Source organism: Pezoporus flaviventris, unplaced genomic scaffold (assembly GCF_033815535.1).
Source record: "Pezoporus flaviventris isolate CSIRO_AGI_PZ_B2104156 unplaced genomic scaffold, CSIRO_AGI_Pfla_v1 ptg000006l, whole genome shotgun sequence".
NCBI lineage: Eukaryota > Metazoa > Chordata > Aves > Psittaciformes > Psittacidae > Pezoporus > Pezoporus flaviventris.
The window spans coordinates 21,495,067-21,516,623 of NW_026892554.1; the positions used below are offsets into that span (position 1 = coordinate 21,495,067).

Below are 21,557 nucleotides of genomic sequence, written 5' to 3' on the forward strand. Positions count from 1 at the left end.
TGCAGAGACATGACAGCAGCATGAGTGTACTACAAGTTCTGTGTGCTTTTAAAGGGCTGATGAATGGGAGGTAGATTGTCACAAAATTCTCATTCAGAGCAGAAAGTTTATTTTTACAAATCACAGCACACAAAATGACACCATCACCAGCACAAATAGCAACTGTGCGAGTGCGGAACATCCATAGCTAAAATTAAACATGTTCCAAACAAATTAAACAAATTGCTTTAGAGTAGTCAACCCATTTGAGCTGATTACACTAATGAGGATCTACCCTTCTCTTAATTTGCAAATCCAAATAAAATCCTGGCTCAAAGAGAAGCTTTGCTATCAGCATCGACTGGGCCAAGGTCTCATCTTTTAACCTGTTCAAACATACCCCAGGATAGTGGGTTTAAATCCACCTGAGTATGCTGGTGCACAGGTTACATCTGGGATTCAAAAGGCTCATTTGAACTTTCAGGCTTCTGAATAATCTGCTTCAAAAGTAGAAAGAGGGAAGGAAAGTTAAGATAGGCTTGTTACTTGGAATAAAGTTGTCCTAAAGGTCTTTGCATATGTTTCAGACGTCTTATTTCAAAGTAGGACTGCAAAAGCTTTTCAATACAGCCCTTCACCTTCAACATTAACTGGAGGAGTTTGGGGAACGACAGAGACTTGAGATGATGGAGAATATTTTCTCTTGGTTGTTATGAGAAAACACCCAGCAGTTGAGATGCAAAGGAGAAAAGGCAACTTCTGACTCCAGCACCAACTCACTTGCAGCAGGAAGGTGGAAGAGGTGATGGCACAGGGTCCACCACAATCTTGCCACCACTCCAAGACTTTAGAAACCTTGAACTGCCATCAGATTAGGAAAACAACCTAAAAATAGCAAGGTGACCCAATGCACACGAAAACACGCACATACAGAAAGAGGGTTAGAGCACTAACCCTCTTTAGTAGTGACTAAAAGTGGTGACTGCTCTTGGAGGATAGCAAGGGCTGTGGCAGCTCCCTTCCCACTGCTCTGACAGACATACTGGAGATAACCAGCCTGCTTAGGAATCATGAGTGTTTTCAGCCGGCTTATGACTGTAAAGCTCCTCAATAATTTCCTTGCTCTCCTGACTTGTGATACTGTGGTTTCAAAGTCTTTAGCTTTCCCTCTCTCACCTGAAGAGGGTGAAGAGCTATCGGACCTGCTCAGAGCATCTGGCAGCATCTGACCACCTCCTGCCTGCTTCCCTGCAATGCTGCCTGGGTGGCAGCTGGGTCACTGCTGGCTTTGGCTCCTCTGGGAGAAGGGGCTCCCAGCAGAGCATCACTGAGCAAGAACCAGTCCCAAAGCCCTGCAAGGCAAGCAGCACAGAGGGCTGCCACAGCAGCCAGTAAATAAGCCACCTCCTGAAACCCTGACCAGCCTTTGTGCTGGCTTCCTCTGCTCCCAGCCCCATTTATTCTAGTTATCTCCTCCGTAACTGCTCACCCTATTCCAGATGGTTCCTCAGAGCCCTTTTACAGAGTCATCATGAGCTCCTCTTATTCATGCTCCCCCCAAACATCCTCCTGCTCCGTTTGCTCCAACTGCTGTCAGACACTTGGCTCTCCACTGCGAGCTTCTCACATCTTCTTCCTGCTCTGGGTGGGCAGTGAATCATCTCCCTGCTAGCAAATGCTAAATGCTCTGGTGTCACTGCCCAGCAGAAGTAGCTGTGGCAGGACCTTCTGTCAGTAGGTGAAAAGGGTGCAGAGCCGCTGCTGAGATGGAGGAGAAGCAGGTAAAGGTGCTTCCCTGCCCCTGGACACGGAAAAGGCACAGCTCAGACACTCTTTGAACCCAGGAGGTACTAGGAAATAAAGCAAGGGAGAACATCACAAGTTGGATTTATACCTTCTCCCCTGATGATGGCAGAGCAAGGCAAGCTGTTAATGGGAAGGGATGACACTTGGCATACAATGGTACAACAGTTGTGTACAAGCCATGAGTAGACAGAGCTACTGTCACCTCCAATGAGTCTGCAAGTAAAACGTGGCTTCCACACAGACTCCAAGACTCCAGCTTCCCTCAAGAAACCCAGCATGTTTTGTGCATCTTTTCAGAATATGCAGGATGCAGTGAATCCCTGCTGTGTTTTGAGTAACTTGTTAGTATCTGAATCTGCAAAAAAAAAGGTATGGGAAAAGGAACAGAAGAAAAACAGCCATAGGAGGGACAGAAGGAAGAACATATTTGTTCTTGCTGCTGGGAAAAATCCAAATGATTTGATTTTTACTTCAGCTGCAGAAAAAACAACTGTCATGAGCGCTGTGCTATTAGAACGGGTGGCATTTGGCTTTCCTTGAGCTGCACAAGCTGCTTTCCTGACAGAAACAGAGTCCTGGCTTGACTCTATTAATTACTCTTCAGATACACAAAGAAAGCAGCAGTTGAAGAGAGGGCACCAAGACGATGTTCACATTTGTATTCATAAAACTAGAAAAAACAGTACTGGGAGGGGAATCAGCGCTCATGGAAAGGCCAAGCTGCAGGAAGACTTCCAGAATCTTGGAAATGTACCCAGAAACACCCATTCACAGGCAGTTTTTTAGCTGTAGTGAGTAAAGTACAGTCAAGTGAAATTGGTTCAATTCTTGACAAAGATGAAAGAATAAAGCACACCACAGTAAATGGCTTTTTTGGCAAGTTTCGTGAAACTGAATTCCCATTTCTAGGGCTCAAGGGAAATGAGTGTACTCAATTCTCCACATTACTGTTGGATTTTGTATCAATATACCCTCTGCAGCAACCTCTTGTTCCAGCGTCACAGCGGCTGGCACATAACACCACACCTGAAGAGAAGGACCAAACCAGTATATAATTTTAGAAGAGCTATTTTAAACCACCCCAAAAAGTTCTAGCTTAAGTTCTAGCTTAATTATCTTCCTTTTCCACACACAACCTGCGATACAAGGACAACGGTGGAAGAAAATGCCAAAAGGTTTCGTTTCATGGCAGTACTCCTCTTTGCTCCCTGCATTTCTTCGTGTACTTAGGGCCTATTTTTTTTTGCTGAAAGGCACAAGAAGCTCTAAAGCTGCAGTTGTTTTAACTTCTTGAGGGCTAAGTGAGCTGTTATGGCAGCCTATTGAACGGGCTTTGACCAAAAATCACATTGTGAACCACCTCCGAGCTCGGCTTCGTGGTTTGAAGGCAAATAATGCTCCACACATCAGCTCCATGCTGCTCAACCTGCCAGGCACTAACTGCAGTTGGGATCATGGCTCCTGCATACCTGACCTAGCAAGAAGTGACCTTCTTGCTCCCTGGCAATGTTCAAGGCCAGGTTGGATGGCTCGAGGGTCTAGTGGAAGGTGTCCCTGCCCCTGGCAGGGGTTGGAACTGCATGAGCTTTAAGGTCCCTTCAACCCAAACCAGTCTGGGATTCTATGAAGAAAGACGTGTTCTCCTGCTTCTGCCATGCTGCAGGTCACTGCCTCAGAGGAGTTTTGCACCTCAGTGCAGAGCCAGAGCACATCTGTGATGGCCAACTAAGTTCTGCTGGTTAATACCAAAGAGAAATTGTTTCCTCTTGGCTGTGCAATTCTTGCACTAGGTCAGTTTTACGTGCTGAAAGGGAACTAAGCAGCAGGTTTTGGCTGCTCCATTTAGGTAACAGAGAAGTTCAGATGACTGAGGGTATGCCCAGTGGCTGCGTTTTTGTTTTCTCTGAGAACAAGTCATGCATGTTAATTATGTTACAGGTAAAATCTACAGAGAGCTTAAGAAAAACCAAGAGCAGAACTTCCCAGGGCTCAGCAGCACACAAAGGTAACTCCAGAAGCACTGCCAAGGAAGAGGCTGCTTCCTGGCAGATGAAAACTGCTAAGAGAGCAGCAATAACAGAAGACTTCTGCTGAATCTCTCCTCTGCTGTCCAGAAAAACGTTTTAATCTGATCCTGCCAAGTCACAGGTGGCCCCTGCCCTTCATCAGCTCATCTCCACTGGAGACTGTCGGCTGGAGGCACAGCACTTCTGGCTCCCTACTTCCTCCCCATCGCACACCAGAAATCTATAGCACAAGCTAAGTGATACTTCAAGCTTGCGGTGTGCAAGGCAGCTGCAAAACAGGGTGAAACTGCTGTGCTGATAATGTAGAGAGAATGTGACAGCTTGAATTACAGCTCAGCTGCAACCCACGTCTCAGTGCAGTGATCAGGAGTTGTTCTAGCCAGGACAGCACAGCAACATAAGACAAAATGAAGGGCTATGAAGATGCTGTGAGGGCTGGAGCAGCTCTGCTCTGGAGCCAGGCTGAAAGAGCTGGGCTGGGTCAGCCTGGACAAGAGAAGGCTCCTGAAGGGGAGACCTGAGAGCAGCTCCAGTGCCTGAAGGGGCTGCAGGAAAGCTGGAGAGGGGCTTGGGACAAGGGATGTAGGGACAGGCCAAAGGGAATGGCTTGAACCTGCCAGAGGGGAGACTGAGATGAGCTCTTAGGCAGAAGCTCTTCCCTGTGAGGGTGCTGAGGCGCTGGCACAGGGTGCCCAGAGAAGCTGTGGCTGCCCCATCCCTGGCAGTGCTCAAGGCCAGGTTGGACACAGGGGCTTGGAGAAAGCTGCTCTAGTGGAAGGGGTCCCTGCCTGTGGCAGGGGTTGGAACTGGGTGAGCTTTAAGGTCCCTTCCAACCCAAACCAGGCTGGGATTCTATGACAACTGGCACATACAGGCAGTATCAATCATTGGTCCAACAACATTTCCATCTTGGATGACAGATCAGATTGGTCCAATTTTGCCAGATAAAGCAGACAATGATATCGGACATGCAGCCTCTGCTTTGGGTGCTCATGAGCAAGGTAATGATCAGCCATGCTCAGGCAGCTGCCCAGCTTCTGCACACCAGAAGTGTGGGACAATTGGGGTGGTGTTTCTGGCAGCAGAACCCCATGCACCATCCCCAGCTGTGCTGAGACCCTCCTTGTGTGCAGCTTGTCCTCACAACACTTGTGCTGGTCCTACTGGGAGGGTGGGTGGGTAGCAGGAATGCTTTGTGCTGATGTCAAAGCTGCTTTAGCATCAGCACAGGACCCAGCAGGAGAGTGGATTAAAGAGCTGTGAGATGGACATTTCCTCCTGCAATTAGCATCAAACTAGTAAGTGATGGATGCTGAGAGCTAGGCACATATAAATTCTCCACAAGTCACAGGACTGGCATTCATCAGTCCTGTAACTATTGTAGTGTTCAAGGGGGAAAAGGTTTTTTTCAGAAAGTGGTCTTTCCAGCCTGATGGAAAACCTCCCAGTTCTTCTTATCACAGGAGAACCTCCTGCAAAACCAAAGTCCAGAGCTGCTAAATAAGATACTACCTCCAGGTATCATCTCTTTATTTCACCTTAAGATGTCTGAGCAGAACGGAGGAAAAACTGCTGCTTTCAGACAGAAACATTATTCCACAACTGCAGGGCAATGCTTGCTGAGAAGTTCTTCTGGCAAAGCCGGAGCCTTTACAGATCCGGGGCAGTGTCTATGGCTTATCTTTTAGAGATGGGAAGAGGTTTTTGAATAGCAGGCAGGGCAGAGCTCAGAAATGCAGACTCCAAACCCATTTAATAGCTGGTCTGGGAGGCGGGCACCCTTCATACCAGAACTTCACTTGCGTCAAACCTCCCTGGACCAGCTCAAACACTTCTCTCTTTAAGGTGACAAGCACCTTAAAAACCTTCAGCCTGCACAGGATGCTTCTGGTGCTTAGAAAGCACAAACAAGTAAAATGGATCCCACTAAATCAGGCACCCACCTTCCCAAAAGGAATCGGCTTTGAATCAGGGCAGCACTCAACACCTGACACATCAATCCTCCAGGAAAAGAAGCAACTTCTACAGCTCGAGAACTCAATTAGTTTCTAAGTGCAGCATCCCAACAGCTTGAAAGGAAGAGCTAGGAAAGTGGGACAAGCAGAACAGCAAGGCTAACTGGTTGCTACATCCTTATTAATGACCATGGCCCTAATTGCCAAACTGGGTTTTACATTCAGTTCCATTCCTAAATCCCAAAGTTTATCTTCAAACACTGAGTATTTTCATCTCCTCGCCCAAATGCCTCACTCAAAGCCCCAAGCACAACCTGGGCTGCTCACAAGCATGAGTGATTCCAGCTCAAGGTTTGCTCAAAGCACCACCAGCAGCACAGAGACCATGAGTGAATGGTCCATCCCTCTCCTCAAGTCCAGCTGGATCCTTAGAGCCGCTGGGCAAGAGGCACATCACACAACCTGTTGTCTATCCAAGAACCCAAAGAGGCATCTGGGATGATTCCATGAGTCTGACTGCTACAGATCTATGACCACCACTGCATGGCACACCAGGCTTCAAGGCAAGTGTCTGCAGGAAAGGCATTTTCCAGCTTCTCAGCATCTTGCTATTCCTAGTGTTACTGGGTTTGGATCTGTGATTACTGCAGTGACTACCGGAAGAGTAAGAGGTGCATGGGGACCTTCTGAAGTATAAAAAGGAAATTGCCCTAATCTCATATTCAGATATTGATGGCCTTGCCTTAAAAGCATCTGATAGCTTCCAATTGGCAAGGCCTAAATTTAGCCCAAGGAAGTCAAAACTTCTGCTGTTAAAAGAGATGCTGAAATGTGCACACTCAGGAAGCCCTTCCTAACAAGGGAACTGCCACATTAAAAACCCCAACTATTTTTAGATAGCAAAATATTATTCTCTCCAGATGAGCAGCAAGTGAGCTCTGGAAGCGGGCAGGCGTTAGCTGGGTGTGTTACACTCATCCACTACGGTTTACTTTGCAATTCAGAAGCTCTGAAGTTTGAGAACCCTCAAGTTCAAACGCTCATTGGACCACCCTGACTTTCTGATGAAGCGGCTGATCACGTTCTTTAAAGGTGCAGCAAAGTGTGAGGACACCTGCCAAGTGTTGCACTTCCTGTTTAACAAGGTGTCCTGGTTTAAGCCCAGTCAGCCATGCAGCTCACTCGCTCTCCCCCTGCTTCCTTCCCCTGCTCCCGGAGGGACGGGGAGGAGAATCGAAAGAATGTAAGTCCCATGGGTTGAGATAAGAACAGCCCAGTAACTAAGGTATAACACAAACCACTGCTGCTACCACCAATAATAATAATGATATGGGAAATAACAAGGGAAGAGAATACAACTGTTCACCACCCACCGACCGATACCCAGCCCGACCTGAGCAGCCATCTAACCCTTCTGGGTAACTGCCCCCTGTTTATATACTGGGCATGACGTGCTGTGGTATGGAATACCTCTTTGGCTAGTCTGGGTCAGGTGTCCTTTCTCTGCTTCCTCCCAGCTTCCCCTCCTCCCTGCAGAGCATGAGACTCAGAAAGTCCTTGGTCAGAGTAACCATTACTGAGCAGTAACTGAAAACACTGGTGTTATCAGTGCTGTTCCCAGGCTGAAAGTCAAAAACACAGCGCTGCACCAGCTACTAAGAGGGAAAAAAAATGACTGCTACTGCTGAACCCAGGACACAAGGCCATTTCAGACAACTGAAACCACGTCTCCTTGCTGAGGCATCTCAAACCTATTGCCAATGGCACTTTTTGAGAATGAAGGGAGGTGTTTCTTGCTGTTAGAAAATTAACCCAATGACTTAAATCGAGTGTGTGGGTCTACTGCAGGGATGTGAAGTAGGGAAATCATAGAAAAACAAAATGGTTTGAGCTGCAAAGGACTTTGAGATCATCGAGTTCCAAAACCTGCCATGGGCAGGGACACCTCACACTAAACCATGTCACCCAAGCCCCTGTGTACAACCTGGCCTTGAACACTGCCAGGGATGGAGCATTCACCACTTCTCTGGGCACCCTGTGCCAGCACCTCAGCACCCTCACAAGGAAGAACTTCTTTACCTCCAACCCGAACTTCCTGTTTCAGTTTGAACCTGTCACCCTTTGTCCTATCACTACAGTCCCTGATGAAGAGTCCCTCTCCAGCATTCTTGTTGCCCCCTTTAGACACTGGAAGCTGCTCTGAGGTCTCCATGCAGCTTCTCTTCTCCAGGCTGAACAGCCCAAATTTTCTCAGCCTATCTTCATACGGGAGGTGCTCCAGCCTCTGATCATCCTCCTGGCCTCCTCTGAACTTGCTCCAGCAGCTCCATGTCCTTCTTATGTTGAGGACACCAGAAGTTTATGTGACCCAAAGGCACAGTTGCTTTCCATGCAAATGGATGTCAGTTTTGTATCACGTTGCACAGGGAAGTCACTTATTAAATTCTTACAGTCACTGAACACTTACATTCTAAAATATTTCCAGATACTTCAAAAGGAGGCTGCAGAGTTCATCCAGAGTGCTTTAGCATGACAGGTCAATAGTGTCCTGGGGTGCACCAGGAGGAGTGCGGCAGCAGGTCAAGGGAGGTGATTCCTCCCCCTCTTCTCAACCCTGATGAGGTCACACCTGGAGCACTGTGTCCACTGCTGGGCTCCTCAGCACAAGAGACAAGGAACTACTGGAGAGGGTCCAGTGGAGGCCACAGGGATGCTCAGGGGTCTGGAGCATCTCTCTTATGAGGGGAGATTGCAGGAACTGGGCCTGCTTAGTCTAGAGAAGAGCAGGCTGAGAGGGGAACTCATCAATGCAGATCAAATGCAGGTGCCAGGAGGATGGTGCCAGACTCCTTCCAGGGGTGCTCAGTGACAGGATGAGGAGCAATGGCCATAAACTAAAACACAACAAGTTTCACCTCAACACAAGGAAGAACCTGTGGCAGAGCACAGGGACAAGCTGCCCAGGGGGGCGGTGCAGTCTCTCTGGAGATATCCCAAACCCACCTGGACATGCTCCTGTGTGGCCTGCTCTGGGTGGTCCTGCCTTGGCAGGGGGTTGGACCGGATGATCTGCAGAGGGCACTTCCAACCCTGATGGTTCTGTGATTCTGTGACAGCTACAAACAACTTTCCATACAATGAAGCAGGACACAAACACACTTCAGGCGATGGCCGTGTGCCACTCCATGCCAGCACAACCCACTTTGGGGCACAGAGGGGCAATCTCCACCCAGCAGCTCCCTCATGCCCCAGACCAGCACCGTGCTGTGGGGTGAACTGCTGGGATAACTCCTGACCAGCGTTTCCATCAAGGTGCCAAATATGAATGGGATCTCTGAAGATTAAAGTGACCACAGCAATGGCTAATGCGTATGTTCGCAGTTCTTACTCCTTAATTAAACAGGGGTGGAGACATCTTTCCTTAACCCTCACTTATGTGGCTTCAAGTTACTCCAGCTCCCTTGGGGAAAAGCACTGTGCACAGCGAGTTGCCCATGAAAGAGCTGGTGTTGGCAGCACGCTTCACCATGGTGACTTGTTTACATCCATCCATAGAACAAGTCTTACCACACTGACCCCCACCTAATTGCTATGTGACTGACAGCATTAATGCAACCAGCATGGAAAGAATTTCTTTATAAAGGACAGGGGTACCAAGCATGCAGCAGGTCACAGAATCATAGAATCCCAGACTGGTTTGGGTTCAAAGGACTTTATCCAGTTTCAACCCCCTGCCATGGGCAGGGCACCTCACACTAGACCATGTCATCCAAGGCTCTGTCCAACCTGGCCTTGAACACTGCCAGGGATGGGGCAGTCACAGCTTCTCTGGGCACCCTGTGCCAGTGCCTCAGCACCCTCACAGGGAAGAACTTCTGCCTTATATCTAACCTGAACTTCCCCTGTTTCAGTTTAAACCCGTCACACCTTGTCCTATCACTACAAAAAGTAATCATGAGTAAAGCAAGAGCAACACAGAATAGACTATCTCCAAAAGCAAACTCAATATGCAGTATGGAGTAGCAGACAGCTCAGCTACACTGAAAAATATACATGCAAATATTGACTAGACTATGTAAAAGGCTCAGTTATTTATACCCCCTTCATTTCCCTTGGTCCTACTTCCTGACAAGTAAACAGACTGCTTCGCTCCAGCAAGTTGTGCAACAGAAAGAGGTCCCGAAGTAAACACACAGACTCCACACTTCATTAGAGGTGAACTTGTTTACAGAGCAAGAATTCAAACAAAACCACAGCATCCGTCAATATTCTATATGTAACGACATCCCCCCCACTCAGTATGTTCTGCTCGTACGCTGTGACTCGGCTCTCATGTGGGCTGGGGAGGACAGAAACCATCTTCGTTTCCTGGGATTCTCCCACGTGTCAGGCTCCTCTCCTGCTCTCCCACCATGACACCACAGAGGCTCATTACGTTTACATCCACTCACCAGTGTCACCCACCCACCCTGGGGACAAGCACTGGCTCCAGAGCTACTGCATGAAACAGCGCGTGTTGACACCAGGCTGCTCTGAATCCCCTGTGCCAAGGTGGGACTGGGAAGGAGCGGGGGAAAGCATGACTCATCTGCCCGCTGAGACTAAAATAAGCTACTACTGAATCAAAAATGCACGACTTCTTCACACTGTGTGCACAGGCAGAAGCTGTCACTATGTGGAAACTCCGTCACCAGCTCAGCGCAGCCAAAAGGAACCTGAAAACAAGCAGTACTCCATCTTACCTTCCAAAGGCAAAGCTTACAAGGGAAGGCATCACATAGGGAGGGATGACAGAGATGCTTTGAAATGTAGTAACCAAAGAAATCATTCCTGTACATCTCCTGGTCACTGCTGCAAAGCCAACACTTCCCAGGACCATGGTGAATTATTTATTTGTGTGGAAGTGCAGGATTAAAGAGCAGTTTCCTGATGGTGTGGAGATGCTTTCAGCCATGGTCACATCCTGAGAAAGGAACGGGGCTCAGTGATGCATTAACAGTCATGCAGCAGTGGTCTCCCTGTCCTCCAGAAAAGGCTTAGGGCTTGGTGGGGGAAACATACTTTCATGGGGAAAACAAACAGCTAAAGCTTTGCAAGTATCAATGCAGCAGACATTTGCCTCACCTTCTCAGCAAGGTTTATAGGGACAAGTCTGTTTTTCCCCCTACCACCAGCATAGCTGGAGTGCAAAAGAAAAAGCTTAAAGTCTCATCATTTAGCTTCCATTTCCATTGGGAGGCTCTGAAGACATGGATATGTGAGCTCCACTGGATATGACAGCAGCTGGATGAGGAGAAGCATCAGCTTTATGCCTGCAGAGGCAGGTGCCTGCAGCACATGAAGTGAGGTGGAGGGGCTCCATGGGCTCTGCTGCTGTGCCCCAGTGTGCAGACAGCTTTGTCACACTGCTCTTCCCTGGAACACAACAGCTCTCCACAAGTGTTCACAAACAGCGTCTGCAGCTTCCCTTTGGCAAAGGGATGTTAAAGACTTCGCAGACAAGAGGTGTGCTTACGGCACAGAGGTCCCTACAGCAGGAAACACAGCACTGTCTTAAGTTTAAAAGGCTTCACAAATTTCAAACCCATTTATAACGTTTCCTACTACAGCTGAGAGCAGCAGGAGCCACCCTTGGCACGCCAGGCTGGAGCAGTACTGCACACAGCCCCCATGGCCAGCCCGGATCTTGATGAGGGCAGTCAGTCAACAGAAGAGGCCAGTATCACTGCGTGCAACTCAAACCAGCTGCTTGGGATACCAGTGTATGCAAAAAGATGTGTAGGATCTGCTGCAGATCGCAGCCAAAAATCCAAATGATGGGATGGCCAGAGATAAACGGACAGCCACGTATTCCTGTAAGCCCACATGATGCACAGGAAAGAGCAGCTCAAGCCAAAGGCTGCTGAAGAGCAAGAAACATGGATTGGGAAATACAGACACTGCTTGCTGATAAAAGAGGAGTTTTCAATAAAAACTTTTGTTTCCCCTGGGAAGCCTGTAGGAGAATTTAACCTCAAGGAAAGGTAAGAATGGGGAATCAGCCTCAAAACAAACAGACCATTCCTGCTGAAGGTACTCAAGTGAGGTCAATAAGCAAAAGAGCCCACAAGACAAAGCCAACACAATTGCTAAGACCTCAGTGTGCCACCAGCAGGACCCAGCTGCTAAAGGTGGCCTGACGGGTGTGGCAGAACTCCTGCAAGCTGGGGGAATGGCTTTATTCACCCCAAATCAAGTAGGAGGGTCCTGGGATGCTGCTGGGTGAGCAGGGGGCAGTTTGAGCAAAGCTAAGGCTTTGCCTTGTGGTACACTGCCCAGGATCCATCACAGGAGATGGAGCTGGGTCTGCTCAACCACGATCACAGGAACTCAGTTTTGCTCTGCCAACACAAGCTTCTCCACCCCAAGGATGGAGATTTTGCAGGGAATCAGACCCTCAAATGTCAGCCAGCAGGGGGGATGGAGCTCCTGCTCCACGTCATCCTGCAAGCTGTAGGACCTGATTATTCAGGAGTTTTTATGAATGATGAGAAGCTAAGCTTTTACTCCATAAACTTAAAGTACAGGGGACAAATGACATGCTCAAGTGACTACTCCTACACTGGAAACATGCTGGAGACTTGAACTGCTTCTGGCAGCCCTAGGAGATGCAGAAGCATCCTGTCAAGTAGGAGTGGGAACTCCTTTTGTCCCTGAGGTATGGAAGCAACAGATTGAAGTAGCTGTACAAAGCAAAGGGAAGCCCAAGAGCCCAGAAACCAGCCTTGGGGAGGAGGGAAATGCCTGGAACCTCAGAGGGCCATCGAGCAAGAACCTAATTTTGGGGAATACCCATCACACTTGGGCTTCATGCGGGTAGCTGTGCTACTCATATTCGGATCCAGGCACTGACTGTGCCACCACCGCTAAAGTGAGATCCTGGGGCCAGCCCAGGCAAGGATAAATCTCTTTTGTCAGGATGTTTGTGCGTGCTCACACGGATTTTATGACAATGAGCAATGTAACCAGTGCGCGCAACTAGTGAGACTGTTAAAACTGCTCCAATTACCCTAGTCAGCAAAAGGATGGTATCCCAGACTACCTGAAACCTAAAGGAAATCTCATCCTTTCCTGAGACACCCTATGGACTGACCATCAGGTCTGCGGCTCCATGCCTGAGGTTTGTGTTTTTTCAGTCTCTGCCTACATGAAGGTAAAGAGTCACACACTATTTTAGGTTATTAAATATTTAATTCCACAGTGAGACAGAAGAAACCAGCAGATGGTCACTGCAGCAGGTCCGTGCCTCTTCTCTTTTTGGGGGGAGGGTAGAAAAGTTTAAGGAAGAATCATGAAAACCCATTTCTGTAAGCAAACATTCCCCATTTAGAGGGGCAAGGTAGGAAATTAGAGAGGAACTATTAGTTTCTCTTACTACAGGGAGGCATTGAAACATGACACATAGCATTGATTACTTGCAGAAGAGCATCAGAGGTGTCTGGTAGTTGGTTACTTCTGACCCAGGACTATCTCTGTTAGATACTTCTGAATCCATCTGATTTATCCACCAGTATTATCTGAGAAGCACCAAAAACAGCTACACTTGTACAGTTTAGGTTCCTTCATCAAACTTTTCACTGCTCCAGAGTATCTTAATCTAGTGTGAAATATGTCTTAAGATGTATGAGACACAAGAAATCCAGTCTTCTCCTCAGCTAATCCAAGCTGACTCGTGACCTTCAGCTGAGCCTGAAGCTGGTGCTGATGGGAGGTAACAGAAGCAAGTTGGGTGCCTTGTCAGAAAGTCTTTAAACATCGATGCTGATGGAGCGTGTGGCACAGGAAGCCCCGGGGCAGATACAAAAGGCAGAGGCAGCCACCATACAGCTGTGCTGCTTCCTCTGCTCATGTGGAAACATCACACATGGAACCTCACCCCAGGAATTGACTTCTGTCAGAGCCTTGAATTATTGGACTCTTCTACTCACTGTAACTACACCACAGAAAACACAAACCTAGACTGAGTAGCTTAAAAAAAAAAGGACTAATTGAACTAGGTTTTGATGTTGGCAACAAGTGAAGCAGGTCACCAATACCAACACATAACCTGCAGGCACTGAACTGGAGAATTGTTCGAGAATTTGGGGGCAAAAGCCCTCCAAAAGACTTCTGTGCAATATACTGCAGGACTAGACTCCAAAGGCAGCAGTACAGAGCTGGTTGCAAATTTCTCTCCAAAAGCAGCACTTGCTGACCAGTGTGATGGAGTGCTCCACACCTCCTCAACACCACTGGGGCTTCTGCAGGGGTCTGGATGCACAAAATCTTTAAGATCCTGAGTCTGGAGGCTGCACTTCTGAATCTGGGATGTTTCAAGCAAGTAATGGTGAAGTCTTCTGAAGCTTTTAGCAGCCAAGCCCACTCTCTTGGAAGGCCGAGCGCCACAAAAGTGTCCCTCCATGTCAGTGCCACCTTCATGTGGTCACATCCAGTCTCGTACTAAAGATGAAATATCTTTTTTGACAGCTACTCTACAAGAAGGTCCCCACTCAGAATCACCCAGGCTGGAAAAGCCCTTTAAGCTCATCCAGTCCAACCATTCCCAGCACTGCCAAGGCCACCCCTAACCCATGGCACTGAGGCCTCGTCTCCACGCTGTGTGAACACTTGCAGGGACGGTGACTGCAGCCCTGCCCTGGGCAGCCTGTTCCAATGCCTGAGCACCCTCTGGGGAAGGAATTGTTCCTCAGCTCCATCTAAACCTGCCCTGGTGCAGCTTGAGGCTGTGGCCAAGCAGACTTGATCCATGGCCAAGCAGGCTGGTCCCTTCCAACCTAAGTCTGCCTATGATCAGTATCCAAGAGTTTAAAAATGTTTATTCTGAACATCCAGGAAAAAGGAAATCACCATTAAAATTGTTCTCTTCAGGAAAAAAACTAATTTTCCTTCCAATGCTGCAGGTGATGACAAATTTGACACAGCAAAGCTGCTGACTGAGACCATCTGGTTGTAGGTGCAGCTGAAGGCAGCAGTTGCACTAACAAGAGGACCACACTGCTCCTGTGGCGTTACAGCAATGCTGTTACTAGTCCTACTTTTTAGGCTGACAGTGGGAGGTTTGCAGGCAGCCACGTTATTTGGCAAGATGAACTGGCGAATGTATTGAACAGTATGTCACAGGCAACACTAGCGTTGTTCTCCTCTGAGTCATACACACCAGGCCTTTGGACACTTTTAGTCTTCATTTGGTGAGTCTAGGATAATTTCAAGAACCAGTCTTGCTTACTGGAAGTTCAAGGCTGTCTGTTCAAGCAGTTCTAAGCAAGAACCATTAACAACGTCGCTGAGAACAGACCCATCTATTTCCCCAAAGTCAGCACATATTTAGCACCAATCTGTTTTCCCAGACAGCCCTCCCCTCGTTCTCCACGTGGTGTGCAGACACCAAGTCAAGTCTCCCTGGTCCTGGCAGTCTGACTCCACTAAAATTTATTCTGTTCAGCTTCCAAGTTTCATGGAGAGACAAGAGATGTGGCTCACATCCTCCACTCGAGCTCCTGGCCTACTGCCCGCTGTTGTAGCAAAGCTGTAGCCCAAGAGCTTCTAACGGCATTCAACAGATTATCAGAGCTGGGTTGGTGATGGCCATGGGACCACACACAGAGAGAAATAAAAGTAATGTTGTTCATGAGGCTTCTCAAGAATCTATTGACAAATACTGGCAAAAAGGCTTGAGATGACAGTCAGCAACTCCTCCAGAATGAAGGGAAAAGAGACTCGGAATGCAAGTTGTCCATGTCTGATGGCAGAATACTTAGAAATACTTCCATTAGCATGTGCAGTATTAGACAGGGCAGAAACGCTCTGCATGGGTAAATGCTGTAGGATGATCAGAGAGCTGGAGCAGCTCTGCTCTGGAAGCAGGCTGAGAGAGCTGGGTCAGCCTGGACAAGAGAAGGCTCCTGAAGGGGAGAGCTTAGAGCAGCTCCAGTGCCTGAAGGGGCTCCAGGAAACCTGGAGAGGGGCTTGGGACAAGGGATGTAGGGACAGGCCAAGGGGAATGGCTTGAACCTGCCCGAGGGGAGACTGAGATGAGCTCTTAGGCAGAAGCTCTTCCCTGGGAGGGTGCTGAGGCGCTGGCACAGGGTGCCCAGAGAAGCTGTGGCTGCCCCATCCCTGGCAGTGTTCAAGGCCAGGTTGGACACAGGGGCTTGGAGCAAGCTGCTCTAGTGGAAGGTGTCCCTGCCCGTGGCAAGGGGTTGGAACTGGATGAGCTTTGAGGCCCCTTCAACTCAATCCAGTCTGGGATTCTACAATGAAAAGTTAAGATTCATTAGGAACAGAAGGAAGCCAAAACAAAGCCAGGGCCCCAACATTTATCAGTTTTAAAACTCCTCGGTAACATCTTTAAAGAGGGGTAAAAAGCCAACAGGTAAGGAAAAAGACTGGTTTTCATTCACGAGACATGCGCAGGGTATCACAGAGATGACAAGCACCAACAGAACTCCAGGAAGAAGCAAAGAGCAGAATTAAGTGTATCACTTGTTCTGTGAGCCTACATCTGATTTACTACATGGGTGTCAGCAGAAATGCCCTAAGTCTCAAAAACACAGGGAACTGGAATTAAGTGGCAGCATCAACCCATCAGGGGCTTTGTACACAGCACCAGAATACAAAATACACAGAAAAGAACCTTATTACAGTAGAAAAATTCTGCTTAAAAACCAATAACAACAAAATTTAATGTGTCCAATGGTGACAACTTACTTGCTTCCCACATCCCAGATTCTGCACCCTATAAGGAGCTAAGAAGTGACAAAATGTAGAGCGCAATAGCACCCAGTCTCCAGAGGATGAGCTACACAAAACTATGGACCTGATTAGAAGAATTAATTGGAACAAGCAGAAAGGAAAAATGCAAGAGGACTGCGCAGGCACTGCACATCATGAGCTCAGAGCAGACTGATCACTCATTCTGTTCAACCCTGTATTTGGTAATATGTGAGCATATCCAGAGAAAACAGGAAAAATAAAATCAGAAGAAAGTGCAAAGAGAAATACAGTAATGTAGGAAGCTTGCCAAAGCCCAAGGTCAATATATGATCAAGGCACAGAGGAGCACAGAAGGTCTTTGCTACAGAGACTTCCTTGTGCAGTGGGTAGTCAAGGCTGTGGAAATCCTTGCTAGGAAATAGCACATGCTGAAAGGTTTAAAAAGCAATCCTGCATTCAGGGAAGAAAAATCCAAACACAATTACACACAAGCTCAAGATCTATATTGAGCTTTCAGGGAGCTTGCCAGGACTTACCCTGTTACACTCTTCTCAGATCTGCTGTAGGCTGTGGTCACACAGAGGACACTGAGCCCGTGGGCTTATGGACATTTATGATTTAGTAAGTATCAATGAAAACAGTGCTTCAGGTTTTTCTTAGAAAAGCTCTATACTTCTTACACAATTTCCTAGATTTAAGGCACCTTTTCAAGGTCTGTCATTCTATACACAAACAGCTTTCCACCCATTGACAGCTCCTGTGTTTCACAAGGACACTCTGACGGGTATTTCCCGTACCAGTCAATCCTCAAACTCGAGTTTCTATGTCCACATAATCATCCAGCATCATTCTCATGTTATTCTGACCAAATCTCTTCCAAAACTCATGTGAGGCTGAAAGAACCTGCCCAGATCAGTAAGCTTGAGTCAGAGTTACACATCAAATATGATGGTAATGTTTGATTTAACAAAGAAACAGCAAACTTTCTATAAGCTTAAGGTTTACTTACCCGCACTTCCAAGTTGCTTATAAAACCTGTATTCTAAATGAAGCTGTGGTGCACGTGATTTTATCGGTTCCTAAAACAGAAGATAAAAAAACAAAAATGGTTAAAATCAGTTTATCTGAAAAAAGTTCTATATTTGAAGATTTGTGACTGTACATAATGCTTCATGGTTAACATAAACCACCCCAGACTGGAAGCCTAACAACAGAGGTGGCAAGCATCAACAGAATGCATCATCAGACATCATTTAAATAAGCAGAGAACAAAAAGCAACAAGACTCATGTTCTGGAGAAGAAATAACTTCCTCATTTAATACAAAGCTCATTCAAGAACCATTCAACAAAGCTCCTGGTCCTTGAAGAATGACCCTGGCCATTGGGAGGAGGAAAGCCAAGGCTGCAAAAGATCAAGTCCCAGGTTCACCTTGTGGACTGTGCTTGCTCCCATTATTTTTGATGGTCGCTTGCCTATATTTTTGTAAAACCTTGAGTCATGTATCTGTGTTCTAAGTCAGACCATAGCTGTACAAACATCCAACCCTGCTCGCAGTGAGCACTGCAGCGCAGGCAGTCTTCCCCCTCAGTAGCAGGTGCCAGTCAAACATCTCAAAGCACTCAAGAATATTCTGGTTTGATACAGAGATTGAAAACAATGGGTAAGTCTGCAACGCACCCCAAACATTACATTTCTCAGCTGTTACTCATCTGAACTTTATGCACAAAACTTAATGCGTATGATCCCTAAAAGTGTTAAAATGCAAGATTACAAAGGTTCTGAAAACAAAGTTAACATGGAGAGACGTAAGAGGTTTGAGTAATCACACTTTCAATAAAACTGTGCACTTGCGACAGGCAGCAACACTGATTCACCTGCTGCCCGGCATCTTTGACACAGAAGTTAATACTGGCCTCAGTTTTTGTTGGATGTTCCTTATTTCCTTGCTTTTGAGAAAAATAATGCTCCATGCTCAGAACTACATAAAATTCATACAGTACTACCAAGATCAGTCTGAATTTCAAAAACCTACCGAACAGCCCTCTATTTGATGAACACACTACCTAGCAGCTTGCCAATACCAGAGCCTAAGACCAACATGAAAAGAAGTCCTTTTATGATTCACATCCACTCCTGTGAGTTGGAGGAAAAGCACCTTCATAGAATCACAAGATGGTTTGGGTTGGAAAGGACCTTAAAGCTCATCCAGTTCCAACTCCCCAGCATGGGCAGTGACACCTTCCACTAGACCAGGTTGCTCTTAGACATAGTGTGAGCCAACATCTTTAATACTGTGAAATAACTCTTCTCTCCGCATGGGAGGACACAAAGGCTTTAGTTTATCTACTTTGTCTTGTTTCACCTCTGCTTTGTACTGGAAGACTAATGTCCACATTTGGTGCGAATGTTAAAGACTTCTTTTTAAGTTGGAAGAACAGGTTTTGTAGAGGAATTTAGGCAATTCCACTTCCAGCCAAGCCATTCTTCACCTGCTCAAGTCAAATGCTCCTCGTCGCTTCTCAACTTTCTGATGTTCACAAGCTTCAGAATCAAATGTAACCAACTACTTAGAAAACAACGGTGAAAACTGTTCTGAAGCCAAAGCTGATTGTATTGAAAGCAAATACAAAGCAACACAAAACCAAGTTTGTTATAAATCACATTTAAATTAAGATAATTGTTGATGGTGACTTGAGGGAGAGCCTACAGACACCTGCTGTATTAGGATTTAGGGCAACAGGAACTCAGCCTTTCAGTGAATAGTTTATTTATACAAATAAACTATGTGGATAAAGGTAGAAGGATAAAGGTAGAAGGATTAATGTATCATGCCGTGAGTTTGCTCATGACAAAACAGGTAAAGTAAGCCCAAGCCACTTCTGCATCAGGAGCTGCTGGAGACAGAGCTCTGGATGATTGCCAGAGGGGTGGCAGCTTCCAAGAAGATCATACCAGAACAGATGGTTGTCCTGTAGGCCAAAGGCTTAAGGCTGCTAGCAGATGTTGTGTTTGTAGCAAAAATAACTGAATTGCTACTGCCTAACATGCAAAATCCACAGCTTGAACAAACAGCATCATGTTGTTGAAGGGTTTCCGCGTGGTACCTGCACTCAGGCTGCATCTGTATGTTAATGGTTTCATGCTGGGAAGATATTCCTCCTACGTGCAACTCAGTATTAAAACCCTCAAAAGATTAAACCAGCAAATGAGGCATTTCAGAAGACAAACTCCTCCATGAACTACATGCACATGAACAAATAATGCTCAGATGAAGAGCAGGATGAGAACCTATATGGTGATACCACACAAATCATACCACCAGCACTATTCACCACCACCAGCACAATCCTCACTCCCAAAGAGAAACCATGAGGCATTAGCACTGCATTTCACAGCACTTTCTGATCAACTTTTTGACATCCATCACACAATTCTCTCATTTTCCAGCTTTAACAACATGACAGGCAGCAGAAATAGCTGAGACAGCAGGGCTGCAGTTGCAGAAGATGAACTCACACAGCTTGAAGGACCTGGAGTAGAGTTTTGATTTGGTCCAACAATAAAGATAAAAGAAAACACTGCTTTCAAGAGCACTGAAAGCAGGTACTCTACCACTACTCCACAAAGTATTTGAGCATAATTTACAAGGAACAGGTTGCCCAGAGAATCTGTGGCTGCCCCATCCCTGGCAGAGTTCAAGGCCAGGTTGGACAGGGCTTGGAGCAAGCTGCTCTAGTGGGAGGTGTCCCTGCCTGTGGCAAAGGGATAGTACTACACAGTCTTTAAAGTCCCTTTCAACCCAAACCATCCTGCGAGTCTATGATAAAGAAAATTACAGTTAAGTACACACGTAAGAGAAGGATATTTGCTGCTGAGCATGTTCAGTAATTCTTACTTCTGGGGAACATGGACCCAGGCTCCCCATTTCTCCTGCTGTTCCCTCATTCATCTTCTCAAAAGAGAGCAGGTATGCGGGTGCCTAGATGGCCACTGGATGGCAATTCCAGTCCTTCAAATGTGAAGGACCAGACATTTTTAAGCATGAATCATAACAGGGCAAAGAAAACTGGAGTGTGCTGCACTCCGGTGCTTTAACATTCAGCGATTTGTGGGGGGTGGAGAGAGAGAAAGAATTCTACCAGAAAAAATAGGTAAGATTAATGCAGCAATAAGGTCACGTCATTCAGTTCTGCCATATGGCAACTGAAAGGTTTCAGGGCACTGGGAGGTGTCACTGCAGGTGCTCTTTGGAGAGAAACAAGCATCCTTTGGACTAATAAAGCTGTATTTTTCCTGTGTTATTCATTCCTTAGGCCTTTTAATGCTATAACTTTGTGGCATTATCTTTGAAAGCAAATTGGAAACCTTGTTTATTCAATAAAATACCTCAACTGTGTACAAAGCACTTCCTATTGTCAGGTCTGCCTAAAAAGCGAGCAGACAGCAGTCCTCCTTCCTGATGTGGATCCATATCAAGGATATCCTAAGCTCCAATGCAGGCATTCATTTACTTATTTTAGGGAGTATCTTCTGACACTTGCCAACAAGCACGAAAACAAGTCCCTGCTGCAAAGCCCTAATTATGTTTCATCTACTATGCATCATATAAAGCCAATGTTACAGATATAAAATCTGTGGCACTGGAAGGTGATCAGAATTAATGCACCGAGTCCATCCTGATCTCCTGTAACCTGAATGAATCCTGTTACTTTGCCAAACAACATCGGTTGAGCAAACAGGTGTGTGTGCTGCTAGTATTACATGGCATTACAACTTGAACTTCAGCTCCTAGGGTTTGGATCTCTGATTAAGGAGCAGACGAATGCAAAAAGAGGACATCAGCTGAAGCCATCAAGTTCTGAAAACCCCAGGAGACCAGCGAAGGTCTTGGTTTACAGATAGGAGAAGTTAAGGCATAAACACAAACTACTGGGCTATAATTTCATAAATCCAGAAGAGCTACAAGTTTGAGTTTCCCCATCCGCTAGACTCCTACTTCAAACCACTGACCACAGTGCCCTCATGCCCTGAATCAG

At 46.7% G+C, this 21,557-nt stretch overlaps 2 protein-coding genes across 5 annotated transcripts in view; one reads left to right on the forward strand and one right to left on the reverse strand.

Annotated features, from left to right (window-relative positions):
• SORD (sorbitol dehydrogenase) overlaps positions 1–21,557 on the forward strand; it is a 341,031-nt gene that overhangs the window by 40,047 nt on the left and 279,427 nt on the right. The window lies entirely within an intron of this gene.
• CSNK1G1 (casein kinase 1 gamma 1) overlaps positions 1–21,557 on the reverse strand; it is a 108,000-nt gene that overhangs the window by 35,344 nt on the left and 51,099 nt on the right. For all 4 annotated transcript variants that reach the window (XM_061447396.1, XM_061447395.1, XM_061447398.1 and 1 more), the window contains one exon: positions 17,529–17,598. In XM_061447396.1, coding sequence (XP_061303380.1) covers positions 17,529–17,598 — 70 coding nt within the window. The remainder of the gene's footprint in view (positions 1–17,528; positions 17,599–21,557) is intronic.